This window comes from Genypterus blacodes, unplaced genomic scaffold, assembly GCF_046128005.1.
Source record: "Genypterus blacodes isolate CSIRO-AG114 ecotype Tasmania unplaced genomic scaffold, CSIRO-AGI_Gbla_v1 ptg000029l_1, whole genome shotgun sequence".
Lineage (NCBI taxonomy): Eukaryota > Metazoa > Chordata > Actinopteri > Ophidiiformes > Ophidiidae > Genypterus > Genypterus blacodes.
This window is the reverse complement of record NW_027466842.1, coordinates 2134278-2157070: the sequence shown is the minus strand read 5'-3', so window position 1 is coordinate 2157070 and position 22793 is coordinate 2134278. Positions and strand designations below refer to the sequence as shown.

The 22793-nt window shown below is 41.0% G+C and overlaps 2 protein-coding genes across 3 annotated transcripts; one reads left to right on the top strand and one right to left on the bottom strand.

The window, feature by feature from the left end:
* Nucleotides 1–15525: 15525 nt before the first annotated feature.
* pter (phosphotriesterase related) lies at nucleotides 15526–19676 on the top strand. Of its 2 annotated transcripts, none has more exons than XM_076144999.1 (5): nucleotides 15526–15611; nucleotides 16603–17068; nucleotides 17328–17593; nucleotides 17997–18137; nucleotides 18285–19676. In XM_076144999.1, the coding sequence occupies exons 2-5, from the start codon at nucleotides 16637–16639 to the stop codon at nucleotides 18493–18495; spliced, it is 1050 nt and encodes a 349-aa protein (XP_076001114.1). In that variant the 5' UTR covers nucleotides 15526–15611; nucleotides 16603–16636; the 3' UTR covers nucleotides 18496–19676. The 2 variants fall into 2 exon arrangements, with proteins under 2 accessions (XP_076001114.1, XP_076001113.1); XM_076144998.1 differs by having other exon boundaries at nucleotides 15605–15732.
* Nucleotides 19677–19853: 177 nt separating this feature from the next.
* Nucleotides 19854–21134, bottom strand: c1ql3b (complement component 1, q subcomponent-like 3b). Its single transcript, XM_076145000.1, has 2 exons — nucleotides 20508–21134; nucleotides 19854–20318 (listed from the first exon to the last, which is right to left on the bottom strand). The coding sequence occupies exons 1-2, from the start codon at nucleotides 21132–21134 to the stop codon at nucleotides 20139–20141; spliced, it is 807 nt and encodes a 268-aa protein (XP_076001115.1). The 3' UTR covers nucleotides 19854–20138.
* Nucleotides 21135–22793: the final 1659 nt, after the last annotated feature.

The window sequence follows — 22793 nt, the reverse complement described above, 5'->3', positions numbered from 1 at the left end:
CACATTTAATCTTTGCAAGAACTCTTTATTTAGGTTGCACAACAAACTCCTCCATTTTAGCCAGCAGAGGGCGACTTACCTGCTCTGTCTGTTTCCACTTGCTGTGATGTAAACCTCAACGACCATTATCTGTCAAAATAAACTTTCTATATGCTTTATAATAATTTATCCTTACATGCGATGCGCTGTTGCTCCGTTGCAGCTTGTGTCAGCCTCTGCTAAGTCCATCAAAGCCAACCACACTTCCATCGGTGACCTGACTTCTGAGAAGATCACCTTCACCCTGAGCGCCACCACGGCCTCCTTAGGCTGCCGTCTGACTGTGAGTAACAGTGGGAACCTGCAGATAGAATCTCACACACAAATCACTGACATTTATCCATATTTAAGTTATTTTTTAGCTGTTAATCAGGCCCAACGTATTTATTTTGCATCATTCCATACATTTTATTTAACAATATACCTGAAGGGTTATTTTTGTGTGGGCCTCTACTAAGATTATCCTTTCTTATCTTTCTTTTCCAGGGTAGCTCCGTCTCCCAGGATTTCACCAGCCTTCTGGATAATGGCCTCAACTACTGCAACCTCTACACACTGCTGGCAGGTGAGGGCCAAGTTCACCTTTCATCTTGACTGATACACGAAATCAATGGTGTTATTATTCAAGAAGATAATGATAATAATGATGCATATGATATGTATGATCTAATTCCCCTCCATGTGTGTTTTCTCTATCTGTCTAATTCCAGGGAGTGGCCTGAGCTCCAGTCCAGGTTTCATGGAGATGGTCAGTGAATGGGGTTGTTTGGGCTACGGACTCGCCACCTGTAAAGTCTAACAGCCATCAAGAGGATTTAGCTACATTTGTATTCCACTGACTTAGTTGCTTCCAAAAGCTTTCATGTCAACAGCTGTCCCTGGATATACTAATATAAAGTGAATACACACATATGCCTACGCTTTGATGAATCATATCAATAAAAAGGTGATATTGAATTGTTCTCTCTTGTCATATTTTATACTGTGTGTGTATAACAAGACTATATGAGCTTGATGATTGGTTGGTTGAACATATCAAACCTAGAACAATTTCTCTGTTCCAAACTGTTTTATTAATGGGTCAGCTACGATCAATAAAGTTGACATATTAGGACCAAAAAGTTGATTCAAGATTATTTTCTGCATTTATTATTATGATTATCGTTATTATTATAATTAAAAGATTCCGACTATTTAAAACCATTTGATGAACACCAAAAACTAACAGAAAAGTGTACCAAAATTACACCTACAAACACACACTCCATTTCTTGTGAACATATGTTGAATTGTTGCAACATAGGGGTGCATCTCAATAAATTAGAATATCATAATATTCCCCATACATGTCCCTTGTGTAGCTGACTGAACCAGACTGAGAGACAATCTAAAGGCTCCTCAAACCTCAGCAGGCGATTTGAGTTAATGAGCTGATTAGAGTGAGACACTGTGAGTCGACAATAATAAACTTTTTCACAAGTTCATGAGCTGTTAGCCATAATCATCAAAATGAAAACAAATAAAGGCTTGAAATATTTTACTTTGTGTGTAATACATCTAGATTATATGAGAGTTTCACATTTTGAATTGAATTATTGTAATAAATGAACTTTTCCACTATATTCTAATTTATTGAGATGCACCTGAATATGAGATATAAGATACAACTGTACAGAACAAAAAATAAAACAAACTCCATAACCCTTCTACTAATTACTACACACACACGTCGATTTACCTTTAAATGCTATACGGATTCCATTAATCTTAATTAGGAAGACTCTTATGTCTTTGTTTTTGTCTTTCCGGTCTGCACTGAGGCGCTCATGTGATTGGTCAAGAAGCAGCAAAAGAAGGACCTGAGCAGTTCTGCTGAGCTGCCCTATAAGCGCCTGTCCAAATTTCTCACCTAACTTTTGCTTATCTTATTGTAATATTAGAAGCATCATCCTTTGTGAGAGGGGCCTCACACACACACACACACACACACACACACACACACACACACACACACTTAAAAACAAACAGAAATGCAGTAAAGAAACCTTCCATTTCAAAATCCGCCCCCCCCCCCCCCCAAATTACCCCTCCAGGCACGTTCCATCAGAGGACATCAGCTGATTTTCCAGTAAAAACACGTTATAGTCTCAAAAAAGCTGTGACTGACAAGACATGTTCCATTTAACCAAGCATAAGTCCTTTTGATCATGACCGCCATCTAATCAATTTCATGTACTTCCCTCATGAGCTGCCTTATAAGTCTGAGCCTGCTTCAGTCTCAAGCTCTCAGTCCGCAGGTTCAGTCACACTTGAATTGAACAACCAGCACTCAGCACTCAGCACCTCAGCACTCAGCGACCTTCTTCACGATGAAGACTCTGCTGCTGGTATCTGCCCTGATCGCAGGACTGATCAGCTCTTCGTCTGCAGGCGCTTTTCCTGTTCCTGGCCATGCTTTCTGCAAAACTCTCTGGTAAGGCTTGTTAGCCCAGTTTTATTGATCAGCTATGAAAATGACGGATACTTTGTTCTTATCCAGAATAAATGTTTTGCTTTCTTTCTCTAGGTTCTTTGCGACGCCCTGTTCTGAGGTCAGCGCCAAACTGATCAAGCAGATTCAAACCTTTAACCCTACGAATGGCTGTGAAGATTGTCACTATCAGGTAAGAGCCCAGTGTGGCCTGACACGCACTACATTCCACATGTTTACAGGTTAAACTGAAATTATTTATGTTAGTTCTGATGTGTGTGAGGTTTAAGTTTTTGCTTTAAGTATTGTGAGTCTCATCACTTTGTATCACTTCTGCTTCAGCTCATGTCAGGCTCAGACAGATCTGTCTTCGCCTACCACACTACACCTGCAGGTCTCCGAGGTGAAGCCCTGACCTTCAGCTTACAGCCCGACGGCCTGACAAGCTGCCGCGTGTCTGTAAGTCACTCACATTTAAATTGATGATTAAAATAGCTTGACTTTTTTGATCAAAAGAGTGAAGATTATTAATATGGGGTTTTTCTTTATTTTCATCAGGCTCGGTCCGCGTCCATCTCGTTTGCCAGCCCCTCTGATGATGACCTCAACTACTGCAACCTCCGCAACCTGCTGACAGGTGAGCCATCCATTAAGTCATGCATAAAGACACAATTAGAACGTACTTGTTGTCATTATTGACTCACTTTCAGTCATATTTGTTGAAGTATTGAGTGTCTGAATTAATACTAATCTTTATTTCACTGATTTCTGTTTGAATTCCAGCGAGTGAGCTGGACAAAACCCCGGGCTTCATAGAGACGACCAGTGCATGGGCTTGTTTGAGCTACGGATCTGTAATCTGCAAAGTCTGACATGTTAAACTGCAAGTTTAAGTGCACCAAGATTTAGCCCTGATATCATTCATGTGTAATGTTATTATTCTTGATTGCTTATTCTCATTGAACTGTATCATCTATGATAACATGAGCAGTATGCAGGCTATGTTGGTGTAGCAGAATATGAACCCAGATAATGTGAAGCTGATGCATGCATGCGCTTTTTCTTCTTCTTGTAGAGCAAAATGTAGTGTGAGATGTTTTCTTGGAGCTGCCCTGAACTTTAAAATGTACTACTTATAAACTCATCATAAAATGGAGTTGAATACAGAAAGAAAACACAAATCATCACTCCTGCACACTGTTTCCTCCATATTCAGTTTTTTGTCTTTCAGAATTCTTTGCTTCATTTGAGCTGATGAGCTGTAAAGTGATGTGATGTGAAATGAAATGGTCTTATTCAATAAAGCTAAATGCAAAACATAAACTGCATTCTTTAATTAATGTGGTACAATTATTCCAAAAACAACATAAACCAACACAGATTACATTACCTACACTATCAAAGTAATATGGGATTAAATGATATGGTACGTTAGGTGTTTTGGTGGCAGACATAGTGAAGACTCCAAAACCAGAAAACCGTGACTGAACTGCCGGGCTGTTTTTAAAAGTAAAACCTAAACCTGGAGCTGATGCATGTCCACTGGAAAATCAAACTGGACAAGGAGAGAGTGGGATGCGTCTGGCCACAGGAGGAGGATCCAGTCAGTCCTCCATAGAAAGCTCATACATGATCTGAAGAGTAGTAATAAGCAGGTGTAGGGAGTAAGTTACACATGCAAGTCATAAGCAAGTCTCGGGTCCCAAGCAAATCATATCAATTACTATCAATCAATAAATCAAGCAAATCAAAAGTCAAGTCATATATTATCAATATTCTGATAATGGACCCCCGTTTCCATGTTTAAATCAGATTAAAAAACAGTGATCATGAAAGTAATTTACAATATCAACAAATCCATTTGCAACCTGGTCAGTAAAAAAAAAAGATTTCCTTGTTCCTTTTGCACCAAACAATCATAAATTAGTTGTCTAATTTGTGTCATTTCAGTGAGTAGAGGAAGTAGGAGGAGTAGAAGAAGTGGAGGAAAAATGTTTGATAAACACACACACACACACACACACACACACACACACACACTCACACACACACATACACACACAGTAATGGGTTATAATAGATCATGGGTGCATGTGTAGTGTCTAGTTAATGGGTTGTGGAGTTTATTGTTTTATACAGTTTTATATTAAACATTTACATTATAATAAAATGGGTTGTATTTGTTGGTGAAACTATAATTTCTGTTCGTTCTAAGTGATGGAATGACTTTACATAGTTTTTAAATCATCCAGAAATGCAGTAAAGAACATTCCATTTCAAAAAGAACAATGCATACCACTCTTCCTCGCTATGTTTGTTATGCACGTAACCGAACAGAGTTTCCAATTATCAGAGGACATCAGCTGTTTTTACAGTAAAAACATGCTATTGTGTCAAAGAGCTGTGACTCACAAGACATGTTCCAGTTTACCAACCACAAGCTCTATTGAGATAAAAACCATCTAATCAATTTCATCTACTGTCTTCATTAGCAGCCTTATAAGTCTGTGTCTGCTTCAGTGAAAGTCCATCAGTATCAAGATCTCAGTCAACCAGCACCTTAGCACCATCACTGTGCCACAGGAACCGCCGACCTTCTTCATGATGAAGACTCTGCTGCTGATATCTGCTCTGATAGCAGGACTGATCAGCTCTTCGGCTGCAGGCCCTTTTCCTGTTCCTGGCCATGCTTTCTGCAGAACTCTCTGGTAAGGCTTGTTAGTCCACCGTTATTGATCTGCTATGAAAATGACTGATGCTTTGTTGTTATCCAGAATAAATGCGCCTGTGGTTGCTTTCTTTCTCTAGGCTCTTTGCGGCTCCCTGTACTAATGTCAGTGCCAAACTGATCGATCAGATTCAAATCTTTAACCCTACGAGTGGGTGTGAAGATTGTCACTATCAGGTAAGAGCCCGGTGTGGCCTAACACGCTCTACATTCCACATGTTTACAGATTAAAAGGTTATTAACAGATGATTCTCAAAGTTACGATGCGATGTGTTTGGGGTTTAGGTTCTTGGTTTTAGGATTGTGAGGCTCATTGCTGTGTGAAACCAGGACGTTCTCCCAAATTGTGGCTCAATCATGATATTACTGCTTCAAAAGAATGTACAGATGAGAGACTTTTTAATGACAATATATCATTTATGGAGGCTACTTGTGTTGTCTTTTGTTTCAGCTTGTATCAGGCACAGGGCAATCTATCCAAGCCTATCACACTACAATGGAGGGAATCCAAAGTGAAAGGCTGACCTTCACTCTACAGCCCACCGTCCTGACTGGAGGCTGCCGTGTGACTGTAAGTCTCTCACTTCTTCACATCTTAACTTGACCCACAACAGAGCGGCGATTATTAATGTTTTTCTTCATTTTCCTCAGGCTCGATCCACCTCAATCTCATTAGAAAATGTCTTGGATGATGGCCTCAACTACTGCAACCTCCGCAACCTGCTGACAGGTGAGTACAGACCATTGATTAACTCATGCATGTTTTTTGCCATTATGAAATCGCCTTGATTCATATTTGTTGAGGTACTGTGTGTCTGAATGAACACTAATCTTGATTTTTCTCATTTCTGTCTATCTGTGTTTGTGAATGAATGTTTGAATTCCAGCGAGTGAGCTGGACAAAGACCCGGGCTTCATGGAGACCACCAGTCCATGGGCTTGTTTGAGCTACGGAACTGCAATCTGCAAAGTCTGACATGTTGACCGGCTGGTTTAAGTCAACCAAGTTATAGCCCTGATATCATTTATTTACGTTATTATTCATGATCATGAGCAGTGTGCAGGTTATGTTGGTGTAGCAGAATATGAACCCAGATGATGTGAAGCTGATGCATGCCTGCGCTTTTTCTTCTTCTTGTAGAGCAAAATGTAGAAGCCTGAACTCTCCACCATATTTAGTTTTTTGTGTTTCAGAATTCTTTGCTTCATGTGAGCTGCTGAGCTGTAAAGATGTGAAATGAAATGCTCTTATTCAATAAAGCTAAATGCAAAACATTCAGTGCGTTCTTTATTAATGTGGCACAATAATTTCAAAAACCTAGTTAAATAACTAAAATAAAGTTATTCATATTTTTTTACATCACATACAATATAATAATATGTTATTATGTCATTATGGTTAAGAATAATCACTTGTATAATATTTTGTTATATTTTGGTCCACACAAGAATGATTTCGTGTTTGAAATATTTAACATTTTCACTATTTAACATTTTAAAACTTTTTGATGATATTGATAATTGATAAAGAAGAAAATGACCCACAACAGCAATAGAAACATTTGAACATCCAGTGTGTGTGTGTGTTTGTGTGTGTGTATGTTTGAGGCATTACATCACACTTTTATGTTGCTGATGTTGTTGACTGCATGATGATCATTCTCCAGACAGATGACTTGTTCTTTATTGCCTGTGAAAAATGGCACATTATGGTATGAAGAGGCAGGAGTGAAAGAGGAACATCCCATAATTTTCTTTACTCCCTTTGAAACACACAACCGGACCACCAAACATGTCAAGTAATCAGAAATAACCGCTGAGATACTTCAGGCACATTGGGATTCACCAGTTGTGTTATTGTGCTCATTCATGGGATGGTTGGAGATGTTGTTTGAGATGAGTGATATTGATTGATTTTGATTGTTTATTTATTTTCCTGCATGCCGCTTGTTTCCATGAAACCAAACTGCATTCTATGCATTCTGATCATTGCTGTAAGTTTAGATCTGTATGTTTAGTTGAATATTGGTCAATGTAACTTAATTAAATTAAATTTGATTATAGCTATTATATCAATTTACTTTCAACATCCAGGATCGTACTGGTTACTATTTATGACCATTTTTCACTTTTGCCTGTTATTCTCTGTGGTTGAAGGTAAGATTAGGAAAAATAACATTTGGACATTTTTCTGTAACCAGAGTGAATTCTTGTTCCTCTTTGAGACCAGCAGCTGAAATGAGGCCTTAGGTTCTTATTTTGAGAGGTAAAACATGACAATAAAGCATGAATAATTGTTTCAGCTGACGATCAGTTGTTTGTTGTGAAGTGGGACACAAAGTGGTGTGACGCTTCATGCTGATTTGAGGACTTTTTCTAACAGGTTTTATGCATCAGTTTATTTAACAGGATAGAAATGTCAAATACAGGATCAACAACACAAATTTCACAACGTATCCATGCATGTAGAGGCTCCGTATCCGCTGCAGATCCAGTCGTTGCTGTACTCTGTGAAACCTGGAGCGTAGGTCAGTCCACTTCCTGTAAATAGACAACAACATCCAGGCTGTTTAGGTGGTAAACATTCTAATTCATGGATTCTAACTAAACACTAACAGTAAATATAATCAGTATCAAATATCAGTACAACAAACGTACCTTGCAGTACACTGCGGAGATTACAGTAGTTGGTGGCATTATCAAGCTTGGTGTACCAGGTTGCAGAGACAGATGTGCCCTGAACACAAATAAAACCAATAGATCATCTGCAGATTCATCCCTACGAGAATTGAAATGTGCATGTAAATGCAGCATGTGACTTACAGCGACTTGGCAGCCCTTGCCCCTGGCCACACCCATCATGGTGAAGTTGATGCTCTGCTCTTGCCAGAACTGAGCAGTTTGGTTGGCCCGGATAAGATCTGGTGTCACTGTGTCGAGCTGGAGCGAACATGCAGATGGAGCATTTTCATAAATGATCATGAACTATTTTACCACACTTAAAAAACTTTCCTTTTGCAATTCAAGCTATCATATAAACAAAAAGAAAGAAGTGCTAAACTCCCCTACAGAAGGTTTGTTTGTACCTTGAATGAGGTCATGAGTCCAATTTGAGACACCATTGCTGAGTTCACTTGTGGACACGGCAATCCAAGCAGCCTGTGGACAGAAAAAGTCAAATATATGATCATCTATCTATCTATCTATCTATCTGTCCGTCCGTCCGTCTGTCCGGTTACTGATTCAGGAACAGATGAAGTCTTACCAGACAATCTTGCACGCGGTCTGTGGTGCTCCGGCTAGTTTGCCAGTTGTGATGACGCACATTCCCATCAAGAAAGCACAAGCTAGAATCAAAGTCCTCACAGCCATGATGAAGCTCTTCTCTTGTGTCTCTGTGAGCAGTGTTTTAACACTGTACAGCAGAGTTTATATACTGTGACTCTCGCTGAAAAGGACTTTTTGATATAAATGCGTCACTGATTTGCATGACGGCCTCCTGTTCACATGAAACCTGCTGTCTTTCTGAGCACTCGAGGAACATTCAGCAGAATTTAGAACAAAGGGCTTTGTGATGAACTAAAAGCATTTCATATAGTGTATGTCTATGAGGCAAATGTTTTTGTTATTCATGGATTAAAATTGTTACAAGTTTACGCTTGAATTGTACATATTTGAATTATTCTTATTTCTTAAACATTTTCAATTGTTGGTTAATTGCCTTTGCTTCTATTGTTATATTTTGCTTTAGCTACAGATTTTTCTTAAGTTGTTGTTTAATTTCCACTGGTTATGTTTTTGGTCTGTTGTTCTTTTTTATTCCTTAAGCGCAAAGAAAAAAAAATTATCATGCTTGATAAGTGCAATACTAATAAATTATCATGATATAGTAATAATATAAAATAATTATAATTATTAGTATTATAATTATAAATCACATTTGTAGGTTTTTGATATTGTTGTGTGTAGCTCATTCAACTACCACCCACATGATGTGAAATAAAAACAATGGCTCGTGCAAAACACAAATAGAAGTCAAGAATAAGATGTAAATTAGAGTACAGTTTCAGTACTTTAGATGCTCCCAGACAGCCGTGAGCGGTGTGGCATAAAATGTAAATTTGTCCCCCCCTTTATCTGCAATCATCTCTACACCATAGTTAATTATAGAGACTTGTTGAATCAATTGTGGTTTCATTCTTGTCGTGATCCCTTATCAGCACTGTATAACAGCATACAAATATCCCTATTGTTTTACAAATCTGGCGGCTTTGGACGGCATGATCAGTGTGAAAATAAGATCACGACCCCAAACCTCAATGGCAATAACTCAATTGGGCTTTTATGGTCGCAGATCTGAAACTACAATAACACAACCCAGTCCCCTCTCAGTGGGGGGGGTTCTGTGTGGGTACAGTTACTGTATATCTATAAAATGTACCTTTTGCACCAGATTTCAGCTCCCTGCCAGGTGCCTCCTCCTCTCTGTCTGTAGAGGGCACCAGACTACAACACTCCACCAAGTTCCTCCTCTGCATGCAGCAGCCAAACCTGAGAGGCCCACCAGCAAACATGAAGGAGATTGTGTTTTCTACAGCCTTTATATTAAATTACAAGAAATCATGAGGCTCACTGTAGGTATTTGGTGGTGGGAGAATTTTGGGTACATTTGATAAAGATCATTTGATGCCTGTGTAGTATTATTAAATCTCTGTGTATGGCCAAGAAAATGCTGTGCAACAGTATGTCAACTTTAATTGTAATTTGTGGGGCTACGTGCTCATTTTTGGATGTATACCTCTTTTGTCTGTGAGTTAGGCCATAAATTGTTGTGAGTTCTGAGTGCCTGACCTAGATGTGACGCTGTGAGAACTCGTCGGCTCCAAATGTAGATTTTGTTGGAACATCCAGTGCGGATCAAATCAGAGCCCAGAGGGCACATGACTTGTTAGCAGTCACGAGGCTGAGGATTCTGTGGTCTGATGACTGAGGACTCATCTCTATAGTCATGATGTACAACAGTGTGTCTTTGGAAACATGGCACAGAGAAGTAAACCATTAGCAAACTCTCACCAAACCAAACCAGTTCTAAATCGGTCAGTTAATCAATTAATATCAGTCTGTGCACAATGAGGTGTAATTAGACAAAGTAATTGAAAGCGCGCGCGTGTGTGTGTGTGTGTGTGTGTGTGTGTGTGTGTGTGTGTGTGTGTGTGTGCGTGTTGGGTGTGTGAGATCAGAGCTTTTAATCATTTTACCTTTTTTGCCTAACTAAAAGCCACATTAATCAATAAATAAAGATGATTTCCCAAAACATGGGCCGCCTGGGAGGCTGAGCTCAAACTCCAACTAGACATAGACTGGTGGGACGAAGTCATACGCAATCCACAAACTGTCTCGTCCAGCCTAAGGTCGTACACGGGGTCAATTTTTTCGAAATCTAGATCGGTCGAAATGTACACAGAAGTAGAGGACAAATGAAATAGATGTTTGAACCCTCACTGTAACCTAAGCCACATGTATTTTCTTTGCCCCAGGCTGCACAACTACTGGTCTGGTTACCTCAACACACTGTCTAACATATTGGGAACCTTTTAGTGTCATCCTCTGCTTATGATGATGTTGCCTTGAAATAACCTCGGCAGACTATTCAGTGTTTACTGTTCATCAGCAATAAGTATTTGACTATTATTACGTATCATATTATTATTCCTAATAGGGGGTTATTCATTTTGTCATAATGATGGTATGACTGTTTGTCAGAGAGCTTTGTTTTGGAATTCTTGAGGGGCCAATATGTGGTAGTAGGTTCAGTAATGCAGAATTTTAGTTGCATAAAGTGTTCACTTTGCCTCAACTTATGCAATTTCAATTGAATTCCAAAGTTGTCCCTTTGCACATTTTGGCCCTCACATCTGGATCTTTTTCTTTAGTCCATGGCAACATTTTCTGTGAACCTTACTCACTTTGACTTGACCCGAGTTCAAAGTTTGACATTTACAGTAAAGAAATAACTGCACCACATTCATCCGTAGGCATTGTAATTTGATGGTCAAACAATGTTATGCTAATGACAGCAGCCTATCCAACACACATCCTCAAAGAGAAAAACCAAAATCACCAATATTGATTAATACAGACAACAAAATTGTTAGCTGAGTAACAGAGATCATTTGCTATTAATGTAACAAATATTATACCAATAAAGAAATTATTGAGAAAAACAGAAGTTGAATTTAATGATGCCAATTCTATATTGACAACAGAATTGTGAGTTTAAAGGGGCAAGAGGCATTTTCAGGCATTGTTGCCAATACTTTCAATTTGGCTGCCAGAGTCAATGCTTAAAATGATGTGTAAGGAAAATGAACTGAATAGAAATCCACAAATTCTCTTACATTCTAATGAGAGATTAGTCAACTAACAAATGATTACTCAGACCTGTTGCAGCTTGTCTGGCCACTCTAATGCAGAGCTAATGATATTGACTGAAAGGCAGATTCAGGTTAAACAGTTCAAAATGCTATCCTGAATATTTTTTGATACAGGTCTCATCCTCTGGAGTTCATATCACGGGACAGAAACGTCAAATACAGGACGTACAACCTTTCAATTTATTTATTTGCAGGTAGAAAGTCCGTATCCGATGCAGATCCACTCGTTGGTGTACTCTGTGAAGCCTGGAGCTTTGGTCAGTCCACTTCCTGTATACAAACATTGAAACTGTTAGGTGGTAAACATTCTGATTCATGGATTCTAACTTTAGACACCAACACTAAAGTCACAGAAAATATCAATAAAACAAACGTACCTTGTATTACATCATGGAGATTACAGTAGTTGGTGCCATTATCAAACAGGCTGTACCAGAATGCAGACACAGATGTGCCCTGAATACAAATGAAACCAATTGATCATCCTCAGATTTATCCCAGAAAGATAAATCAGGCATGCATAGATAAACAGAAACATGTGACTTACGCCCACATAGCAGCCCAGGCCCATAGATGTGTCCACCATGGTGAAGTTCACGTTCTCCACTTGTCCATCCATGGAAGTGTGGTTGGCCTGGACAAGAACTGGTGTCACTGGGCCAAGCTGGAGGGAAAATACAGACGTGCATTTTAACAAATCATCCTGAAATGCTTCACCACACATATCAACTAACATAACAAATAACAAACATTCCTTTGCAATTCCAATTTTTGCAACTTGCTACCATGTACCAGCATAATACAAAGCTTCAAATGTTTCTTTAATACCTTGTATGAACCCATGGCTTTAACTTGGGACACTATTGCTGAGTTCACTTGTGGACATGGCACTGCAAGCAGCCTGTAGAGAGGAAAAAGTCAAAATATATAATCATCTATCTGTCAATCCATCCATCCATCTGGTTACTGATTCAGGAACAGATGAAGTCTTACCAGACAATCTTGCAGAAGGCCTGTGTTGATTTGGTTTGGCCGTGAGTTGTGATGACGCACGCTCCCACCAACAAGGCACAAGCTAGAATCAAAGTCCTCGCAGCCATGATGAAGCTCTTTCCCTGTTTCTCTCAGGGCTGTGTGTGGATAATGTTGGTTTGCCAGGGTTTATATACTGTGACTCTGTCTGAAAAAGACCGAATGATCGTTGGCATATCATGTATGGACGTGAATGATTGATTTGACTTGTAGTTGAAGTTCACATGCACCCGTGATGTTTATCACAAGGCTGAAGTCAGACTGAACGGCTTGAATTCAGAACAAAAGTAGTAAAACCAGATTTTAGTATTTATAATATACTATGTCTGTTAATATCTAAAAATCTACTTGTCATGCATCATTTTAAATTATATGTCTTCACTATCTTACTGGATACATACAGGTGCAGCTCAATGAATTAGAATAACTTGGAAAATGTCATTTATTTCAGTGATTCAATTCAAAAAGTGAAACTCTCATATGTAACAGATTCAGTTCACACCAAGTGAAATATTTCAAGTCTTCATTGTTTTAATTTAGATGATTATGGCTTACAGCTCATGAAAACCCCTAACTCAGTATCTCAGAAAATTGTAATATTGTGAAAAAGTTCAATATTGTTGACTCACGTTGTCACACTCAATCAGCTCATTAACTCAAATCACCTGCTGAGGTTTCAGAACAACATGGGGAAGATATTCCAATTTATTGAGCTGCACCTGTAGTATTCACCCTACTACAAATAAAACAATAGTTAAATTACCATTGTCCTTTAAACTTGACACAGGAAATTCAACAAATCTGCTCACATACTCAATTCGGTTCATTCTGATTTTTCAAAATAAAGCAAACTTAAATGAAAAATGGAGGAAATATGTTGATTCTTCTAAATGTTATTATTAAAGACATAATTAATTGCATTTGTTTCTATTGACAGTATTAAGTACAAATCACCCTTTATTGTAGCAAATATAACTTTAAATGTACCTGCATTTGTATGTTGTATTGTGTTTGTATCTGTTTAAACTCTCTTCTTCAGGCTGTGCATTATGTGATAAAAACTATAATCCATTTGATTTAGGAAATGTCATGTTCCTGCACATAAACAATGTCAATGTGACGGTAATATAAATGTCATAATACAGTCTTGTGTTTAAAAGCACAAGCCTGTCATCCTCATTCGTTAATGATGGTGACATTTAGAATTGGTTGTGGTTTCATTGTTCTCATGATCACATATCTCCTCTGCATTTCTTCACACACACATGTCTATTGATTAACAATCCTTGTAGCTTTGGAAATCATGTCAGCCTGAACATAAGCTTAAGACCCCAAACCTCAACTCAATAAACCTCTGGCTTTTATTGTCTTGCGCTCATTTGAAACTACAGTAAACACAACCCAGTCCCCTCTCAGGAGAGTGTGCTGTCTGTGTATATTTGTATTTATATCAGGCAAATTTATCATATTAAAAATTGCTCCAGATTTCAGCTCTATGCCAGGTTCCTCCTTCTCTCAGTCTGTAGAGGGCATCAGACTTAAACACTCACACACTGCATGCAGGCGCCAAACCAGACTCCTGTCAGGCCCCTGGCAGCCATGACGATATGCAGCATAGAAAATATAATCATATGAATGTATCCTATAGAAGAAAAGAAAGAGAAAACAAATGAATGAATTATGAATGGAACATTGTATGCGTGTGTCACATACATCTTGTTATCTCTGCTTTGGTCTCTTTGCCAGATCACATGGTGGCAGTGAGCGGATGGTTAATTTGCTCACACATGTGCAGAGATGATCCGCACAATGGTGAATATAAAGTGTTCCAATGAGCAACCATCTGCTGACTCCGCTGAGCTGTACAGCACAGAGACGGAGAGGCGAAATCAACCTGATGAGATCCAAAGGAGACACTGAAAATTATTTCAATGATCAAACAGCTACAATTGTTTCATATCCAAGTATTTGCATTAAATCAGATGGTCAAGATCTTTGTGAAATCATTTATTCTTTAACCTCGAATGCCCCCTAGAGGCTGAAACCTACACTGCAGCCTATGTAGCTCTGTGCTCACCGCCATAAAACATGAGAAGAGGAAGTAGTAGAGGAAGATTGTTTTTTTGGGCTGTCAGCTTGTCATGTACTGGCTCCATTCTCCCAGTTTGGAAATGTAGCTTGGAAATGTAGCCAGGAAATGTAGTTTAGATATTTGCATAAAAGTTACATTTTTTGTGTATTTGAACATGTATTTGTGTGTCTTGCACTGCACAAAGCCTTTCCTTCTTCTTTCTTGGCCAAATCTGTTTGTTATTAGGCACCAAATGGCATTTAAAAAATAATTAATTAATTACTCACATATTACGTACATGTGTGTTACTATTTTTGAACCCGCTTAAGTAGATTAACAAGCCATGATGAGTCATCTATTACTGGGAATTACTGGGTTTAATTGTGTTTTCATCACATCACCTTCCTGGAAATAATGTTGAGCTTCATTCTACTTGATAGTGATTTTTTTTGTGATATGCGTCATTCGTGCCAAGCATTTTTTTCATTATTAATTAGTTTTATTATCATAAGTAAGTAAATAAGTATTATTATCTTTCAGTCCTTTCCATTGATGTGTGTGTGTTGTTCTTATTTATGTTTATGTTCTATTTATTTATATAGATTTTATTCAATCGTTTATTAAATAATTTTCGCCGTTTTCTTCAGTTTTGTTATCTACATGCAATTATTCATTCATTTATCTTTAAGAATGAATGAAACAATAAGACTACGAGGAATTCGATTATATGCCGCCACACTCTCGGCAGCGGTGGGACTGTCGTATTCTCCCGCGATAAGACCCGCTGTGTTTCTCCCTGTGTGACGTTTTACGGAAGTGCAGACAGAGCTGAGGAGGGTAAGCGGGGTCTTGCAGCACTTTTCGATTTTCCACCTTAGAATGAAAACTCTTTAAAGCTCCAGCATGTGTCCGTCTCCGTGTTTCTTCGTCGCTTTACTGCGCACATATGCTCTTTGAAGTGATGTTACTGTGTTGCAGCAGGAGGTTGTGGTTATACTCTCTGTTTACATTGTTTACCGAGGACGTCCAGTAAAGTGAGAAAGGCAGGGATTGAAATCAACCGAACCGGAGACTCATTTGACTGTCCAAAGGTCTCTTTGCTAGTCAGTGTCTGGTTGTTTACATGCAACAGGCTGCTTCATGCACCGCTTCGTCCAAGTGTGAAGTGTTTCTGGTATCCAATCCTTTCAGAGTATTTAATAGAACTCAAAAGTGTTCTGGTACCAAATATAACCATGTAGCTACTTTCAGTCTTAAACTGTAAGTAGGTCAGCTGCAGTCAAGCTACTGTCTCAATAAGGTAACAATTTAATGGGGAAGTAACGAGGGATGGTAGCTACTGTAACTACATTGAAGCTACTTACAGCGGCTAAATATGTGTGCTGGAAAATGTGCACAACAATGATTAAAGTCAAATTAAAATCTGTATTTCTTTCTGCAGTGTGTTCAATAATGATTATTGTATGACTTGAAAAAGTCAGAAAATTAGTAAGATTATTCCAAAAAACAAATAAATAAATAACAAATCTTTGGCTTCATGCAGGAAAATAGCCGTAGATTAATTCCATTGCAATGTAGCTTTGTGAATGAATGTTTGTAGACCCGACTTATTCCATGAGACTAAGTGACTTCACCAAGCTGGAGTTCAAGACTTCAGCATTGCTCAAAATGGAACAATGAACTGATTAAATGGTGCAATGATGGTTAATATTTTGCATAAATGCACAGCGATCATCAACAATTTTGAGTGTAACATAAATGTGCATTAATATACTTCTAACATAAAGAGCATCAAGGTGAGAAACCCTGTATGTGTGTGTGTTTTCAGCCTTTTTGAACCCTGAACATCCATCGAGACCATCATGTCAGAGTTGAGCGGGAAGGTCCAGACCGTTCTGGGTCCGGTGGATCCGGACCAGCTGGGTCGCACCATGACCCATGAACACCTCACCATGAGCTTCGAGTGCTGCTACTTCCCTCCGCCGCCAGGTGATGAGGCAGTGTCAGAGAACCCCTTCCAGATGGAGCACATGTACTGGCTGAGGCAGTACCCCTACAGCTGCAAGGAGAACCTGCTCCTGCTGCAGGAGACGAGCGCAGTGAGGGAGGAGCTGCTGGCCTACAGGAAGGCCGGCGGGGGCACGATAGTGGAGAACACCACCACGGGCATTGACAGAGACCTGCCCACCCTGAGACAGCTCGCCAAGGACACTGGGGTCCATGTCATCGGTGGAGCCGGGTACTACGTGGACTGCACTCACTCTGAGGACACCAAGCGTATGACAGTTGAGAAGGTGCGGCCCCGGTTTTAGGTCCAGTGCAGTTGTGACAGTTAGTGTGGGCGGACACAAAATGACTGTAAATGTAACTTCCAGACGGAAAGTTCTTATTATTTTGTATTTCTGGGTTGTTATAGACAAGGATGACTGACTTATATATATCATTGTAATGTGATTCCTTCGGAGAGAGAACAGAGAAATCAGAAAAGTGAAGTTTTGTCGTACTAATCAATCAACGCCTCCTCTGATCACACATTCACATCCTGTTCCTCAGCTCACCGACATCATCGTCAGCGAGGTGCTTCACGGCGCCGACGGCACAGACATCCGCTGCGGCGTGATCGGAGAGATAGGCACCGGCTGGCCAATCACGGAGAGCGAGAGGAAGGTGCTGAGGGCCACCGCGCACGCTCAGACCCAGCTGGGCTGCCCCGTCATCATCCACCCGGGCCGCAACGCCGCCGCCCCTGCCGAGATAGTTCGCGTCCTGCAGGAGGCCGGAGGCGACATCGGCAAAACTGTCATGTCTCACCTGGACAGGTGAGGCGTCTGTGCGGACAGTTTGCTGAATCAGGGAAATGAAGGGATGGCAGGGTTTAATTGACACTATGACAACCTTTATTACATCGTTTATGTCATGTTGTCAGATATGATTATTCTTTATATTATACTTTTCCATCTCTTCTTATGTTGATAGTCGTTCCCTCCTTGTCGTGGCTTTTCTGATGTTGGCTTTCTGAAGCAAAAATGTATTGGAATTGACTTTAAGTTCATTTTCTCATCTGCCATGTAGATTTTTGGAAATTCCCAGGAAATTAAAACATACTGTACATTTATATTTAACCATTAAAAGGAGGATAAAATACAATAAACCAACAAAAAACTGAACAATCAATCCCAAATGTCAGGAGGACTTCATGGCCTTTCTGTTTCCTCACTTCAGGACCTTATTTGAAGAAGGTGAACTGCTGGAGTTTGCTAAGCTGGGCAGTTACTTGGAGTATGACCTGTTTGGCACGGAGATGCTGAACTACCCCTACAATCTGGAGGTGGACATGCCCAGTGACAGCCAGAGAGTCAAGGCGTGAGTCACAAAAACGGGAGAGAAATGTGAAATCGGGACACGTTTTACTGTCAAAAATGCTATGATCCGACCTGAGAACGTGCTGGTTTCTGTTCTGGTACGTCTGTCTTAAGCCCCTTTTGTCCTCTCATTGGCGTCCGTCTTTAGATTGGCGTTCCTGGTGAAGGAGGGCTACGAGGACAAGATCCTGGTGGCGCACGACATTCACACCAAAAACCGCCTGACCAAGTACGGCGGCCACGGCTACTCTCACATCCTGAGGAACATCGTGCCCAAGATGCTGACCAGGGGAATCTCCCAGAACCAGGTGGACAAGATCCTCATCCACAACCCCAAACACTGGCTCACCTTCAAATGAGGCAGAAATGAAACTCAAAGCAGGAGAAGTTTTGATGTAAGCAGTGATTTTTATCAAGAAAATGTTGCACTTACACAATGAATGATTCGGCAACGATCACAGCCCGGACTGATTCTGAATGGGAAGCATCAGACTGAGACCAATGAATGAAACCAAAATCTCCTCCGTCTCGAATTTTAGCAATAGGATAATTATGTACTGGACCTCGAAAATGGAACAGAACTTTAATTTGATATTTGTCATTTGTTTTACCCCCCAAACAGACACGTATTTTCATTTCCTGTCTACTTTTTCCCCTGCTCGTGCTCACAAATATGTACGCTGATTGATTCTGCTGCCAGTGTCATATAGCCGCTTCCTTTGTCTCACGTCTGTAAACAAGTTGTGGTTTAGGTTTAATTAGTGCGTGGTGGATCGTAATCAGTATGCTGATCAGTGCGCTCTGCTCTCAGCACAGTGCGGCTGTGTGTTAGATGAGTTGTCCCGTCGCCCCTCAGTGGGTGTCTGGGTGTCTGGGTGTCTATAGGAGGCAGACTGGGCTGGATGAAGGACATGGTCTCCTCTCATCTGGGGAACAGGTGGCCTCACAGGGTGACTTCACCGCATGATCAATGGCATCACCGCAGCCGACTGTGCACCGCAAATAACTGTATAACTTTGATGAATCTTTTCCGGTATAGCGGATAACAAAGTGAGACAGAGGCAGAGACGTTTAATTTCACATTTTGAGGCTTGACAGTCAAAGAGTTACCCCCGGGGCCAGAACCCCCCCGTTTCTACATTCAGAGCCTCCCCCAAAGCTCCGGAGACCTTTGGAGTGGACACGTGGCTGCCAATCTGACTGTCCAGTTTTTTGGCGGCGGTGACTAACCACTTGACCACCCAGTCCCCCCCCCCCCGCCCCCCCACTGAGCTGTCACATGGAGACGGACGAGAAAAATGAGTTACATGATCAAGTTGTGTTCCACGGCTCTTGAATACTAATGACAGATGGAGGCGGGGGGGGCTTTTGCCATTTGCCATTTGCCATTTTCTCTTTCTCTCCTTTAAAAGTGCTTTTATGCTGCACAGTTATTAGGTTTCTATAATCATGCAAACACCATATATTTTAACATTTTCCACCCAAAATGCAACTACAATCAAGTATTTGTGAATAATAAAGCACACGTATCGACTATTGACACTAAGAGTGGTGATTATGTGGATATCATTTAAGGATTATATATATATATTTATATATATATATATATATGTGTTATTATTACGTGGCAATGATCAATACATTGAACGGTTTACAGCCTCATCTACACCCGTTTCAGGGCAGAGTTATGTCATCACAGCAGCTGAATGACATAAACCTGAATTGGTAAAGCTAAACAGTTTCATTCAAGGTGCAACAAGAACACGGATAAGAATTTCACAGGCATGTTTCATAATTCAACCACACTGTACATATTTAGATTTGTGGAGCTACTCTTTCAAATGTGAACTCTGCAAAGTAGGATTCATATTTTCCCTCATTTTTCAACATGTAGATGATTCAGTGTGTCTCTAATAAATCCAGTTGACAGAGACTTAGGTATGAGCGGTGGATCAGGGAGGATTGGAGCAGATCTTCCTCCCCCTCCCCTGGTGTCCTCCTGTTAGTCTGCGTACACCATGAAGCCGGAGAAGGTGCTGTACTTGTTGTTGTTGCCCCCGTGCGCCTTCCCTCCGTCCAGCTTGATGTAAATCTCGTCCCCGGGCTCCAGATGGAGGACCACGCTGTTGCTGGCGTAGTCGTAGTTCTGATCGGCGTCTTGAGCGATGGCGCTGGCTCTCACCTGGACGGCAACACAGGCAACGGCAACGTGTTTCAGAACCACGAACAGCTCCGTCACATTTTACTCACTAAAATATGCGTTAATAAGATCGACACATGCATATCGAGTATCACGTCTCTCCTACGCAAAAGGCGTAAACATAATATAGACTATGATTGACAGAGTTAAGGTTATAATGACTTGTTTTACCTGGTTGTTCTTGCAGAGGTCAGCCCACATGCTGGTCCCGTCCCCGCCTCGCATCAGCACATGGTAAATAAAAAAGTAAATCCCCGGTATCGAACAGGTAAATTTCCCCGTAGATGGATCATAGTGGTTGCCAAGATTAGTGACCACATCGTCGAATTTCAGCACTTCATATCCCTCATGTTGCTTCTTCAGCCCCGCATAAAACGCGATCTTTGGAACAGTGTTGTAAGTGGCCGCGCTGATGGCACCGGTGGGCCCGTTTGCCCCCGCTGCTCCCGGTGGACCCGTTGGGCCCCGTTCCCCCCTGTCCCCGGGCGGACCTACAGGTCCTGGTAGCCCGGGTTGGCCGCTCGGTCCCCTCGGACCCATCCTCCCTGCGCGCCCTTGCTCCCCTTGAGGACCTTGGATGAACGTTGGCATCGACTGAACCAACCGGTTGTCTTTGTTATTAATCGCGTTGGTCGCCTTCGCCGTGGCTGTGGCCGCGGTCCCGTGGGAGTCGCACACCATCTGACAGGATCCGAGCATCTCATAGCGGGCTGGAGTCCCGGCAGAGTTCACCACGACCGGGATCAGAATCACCAACACCAGCACCAGAGCGACGCCGCAAACACCAGTTGCGATCATCTGCGCTCTGCGGGTCCGCGGTGTTCTGCGGAGTGGATGGTTTTCCAGCCTGATTGTGGGCGAGATGTTTACAGAGGAAGAATCTGTCCTGAACTAGACGGGAACTTTTCTGGAACAGCCCGGGGAATGTTTACGCGTAAAGGCGACCATCCACAACTTTTACGCGCCGCAGCATCCGTCCAAAGCCCGGATCATCTCCGCATCTCCGGATCCACAACGAAGCAGCGCCGATCTGTGACAACAAGTACATACAGAAAAGCCGTTAAAGGGGATGATGTGAAGCTGCATAAAGTTTCTGCCCGCCGCGGTGCCACATGAGAGAGAGAGTGGGCTGGAAATGAACTGTTAGCCCCTTTTTCTGTGTTTGGAGAGGTGGGGGTCGGGTGGGGGGTGGGGGGTGGGGGGGTGATGGATGGGATGGATGCATGCGATCCTTTAATCCGAGGAGAGAAAGTGAGACATGGGACAACCATTAAACTGGCACAGCACGCTTACATAACCCTTAAAGTTTCATTATTAAATACGTTATAGTTTTTTTCCCCACGCTATGTATTGTTCTTACCCTATAGGATTTTCATACAAAGTAAACAAATGGAGGCGATACTAACAACGTATACCAGCAGCTTTAAAGGTCTTAAGCATAATTAGGCTCATAAAAAAACAGATGCTCTTCTCTTTTGGTGCCTGGTCGCACTTCAGTGGCTCCCCTTGTCCAATTTATCATTTGGAGAAAATCTATAAGTCCAGGGAAAGGAAGGAGGGAGCCACTGGGAGGAGGCAATGAAGGATGACTTCACACTAAGGTACTGATGAAATGACTGAATAATGCTGAATGCTGAGGCTCTGAGAATGAAGATAGGCTGAGTTTACTTAATTAATTACCAATGAGGGATTCACGCATTAGACTCATGCATTAGATAATGAAGTGATCAAAAAGTCAGAAAATTGTTTAAGGGTGTGTAGAGGCTGATTATTGAAATCCTTAACTAACTCATTTGGAATTGTCTATCAAATGATCCAAATGATGCTTTTTGTGTGTCTGTGATTGATAGAAAATGTCCAGATCCAAAAAAAAGTTTTGCCACAGGAGCCACCGGGTGTTTGAGTGATGAAGGGCTAATTGTTGCAGTGGAGGGCAGATGTGGATGATGATGATGATGTGCTCATGAATGCAAAGCCTGTCCCCCCCCTCTGTGTGTCAGCCGCACCTCACTGCTGGGGTGGAAAGATGGATGAAGAGGAGGGAGAAACTCAGATAACCATGATTGTGTCCATCGAGAGAGAAGCTGTGATTGCAGCCTGAATGAGACCCAATGCGCAAAACACACTGATCTGCAGCGGCCTACACACCTTTTTAGCACTATTAATGCGTAATTAAAGGGCTTGTCAAGCCTTAATAGCATAAGTAATGACTTTTATTAGTTGCTTAGATATACTTAAGACCTCATACTGTCACTGAAGAGACACAATGTTCCTTTTTTTGGAGTGTAAACATCAAGTTTGGCTATTTCGTCTTTGTTCAGTGGAGACAAGTGTTTAGTCTCAGAGTTTTATTCCATTTTATCTAAAGATGTAACTTTTCTTTAAAATTCCTCCCTGGAGGCTACTCAGTAGAAGTTTTACTAAATGCACCATATTTTTTTTGGGGGATGAAGTGGT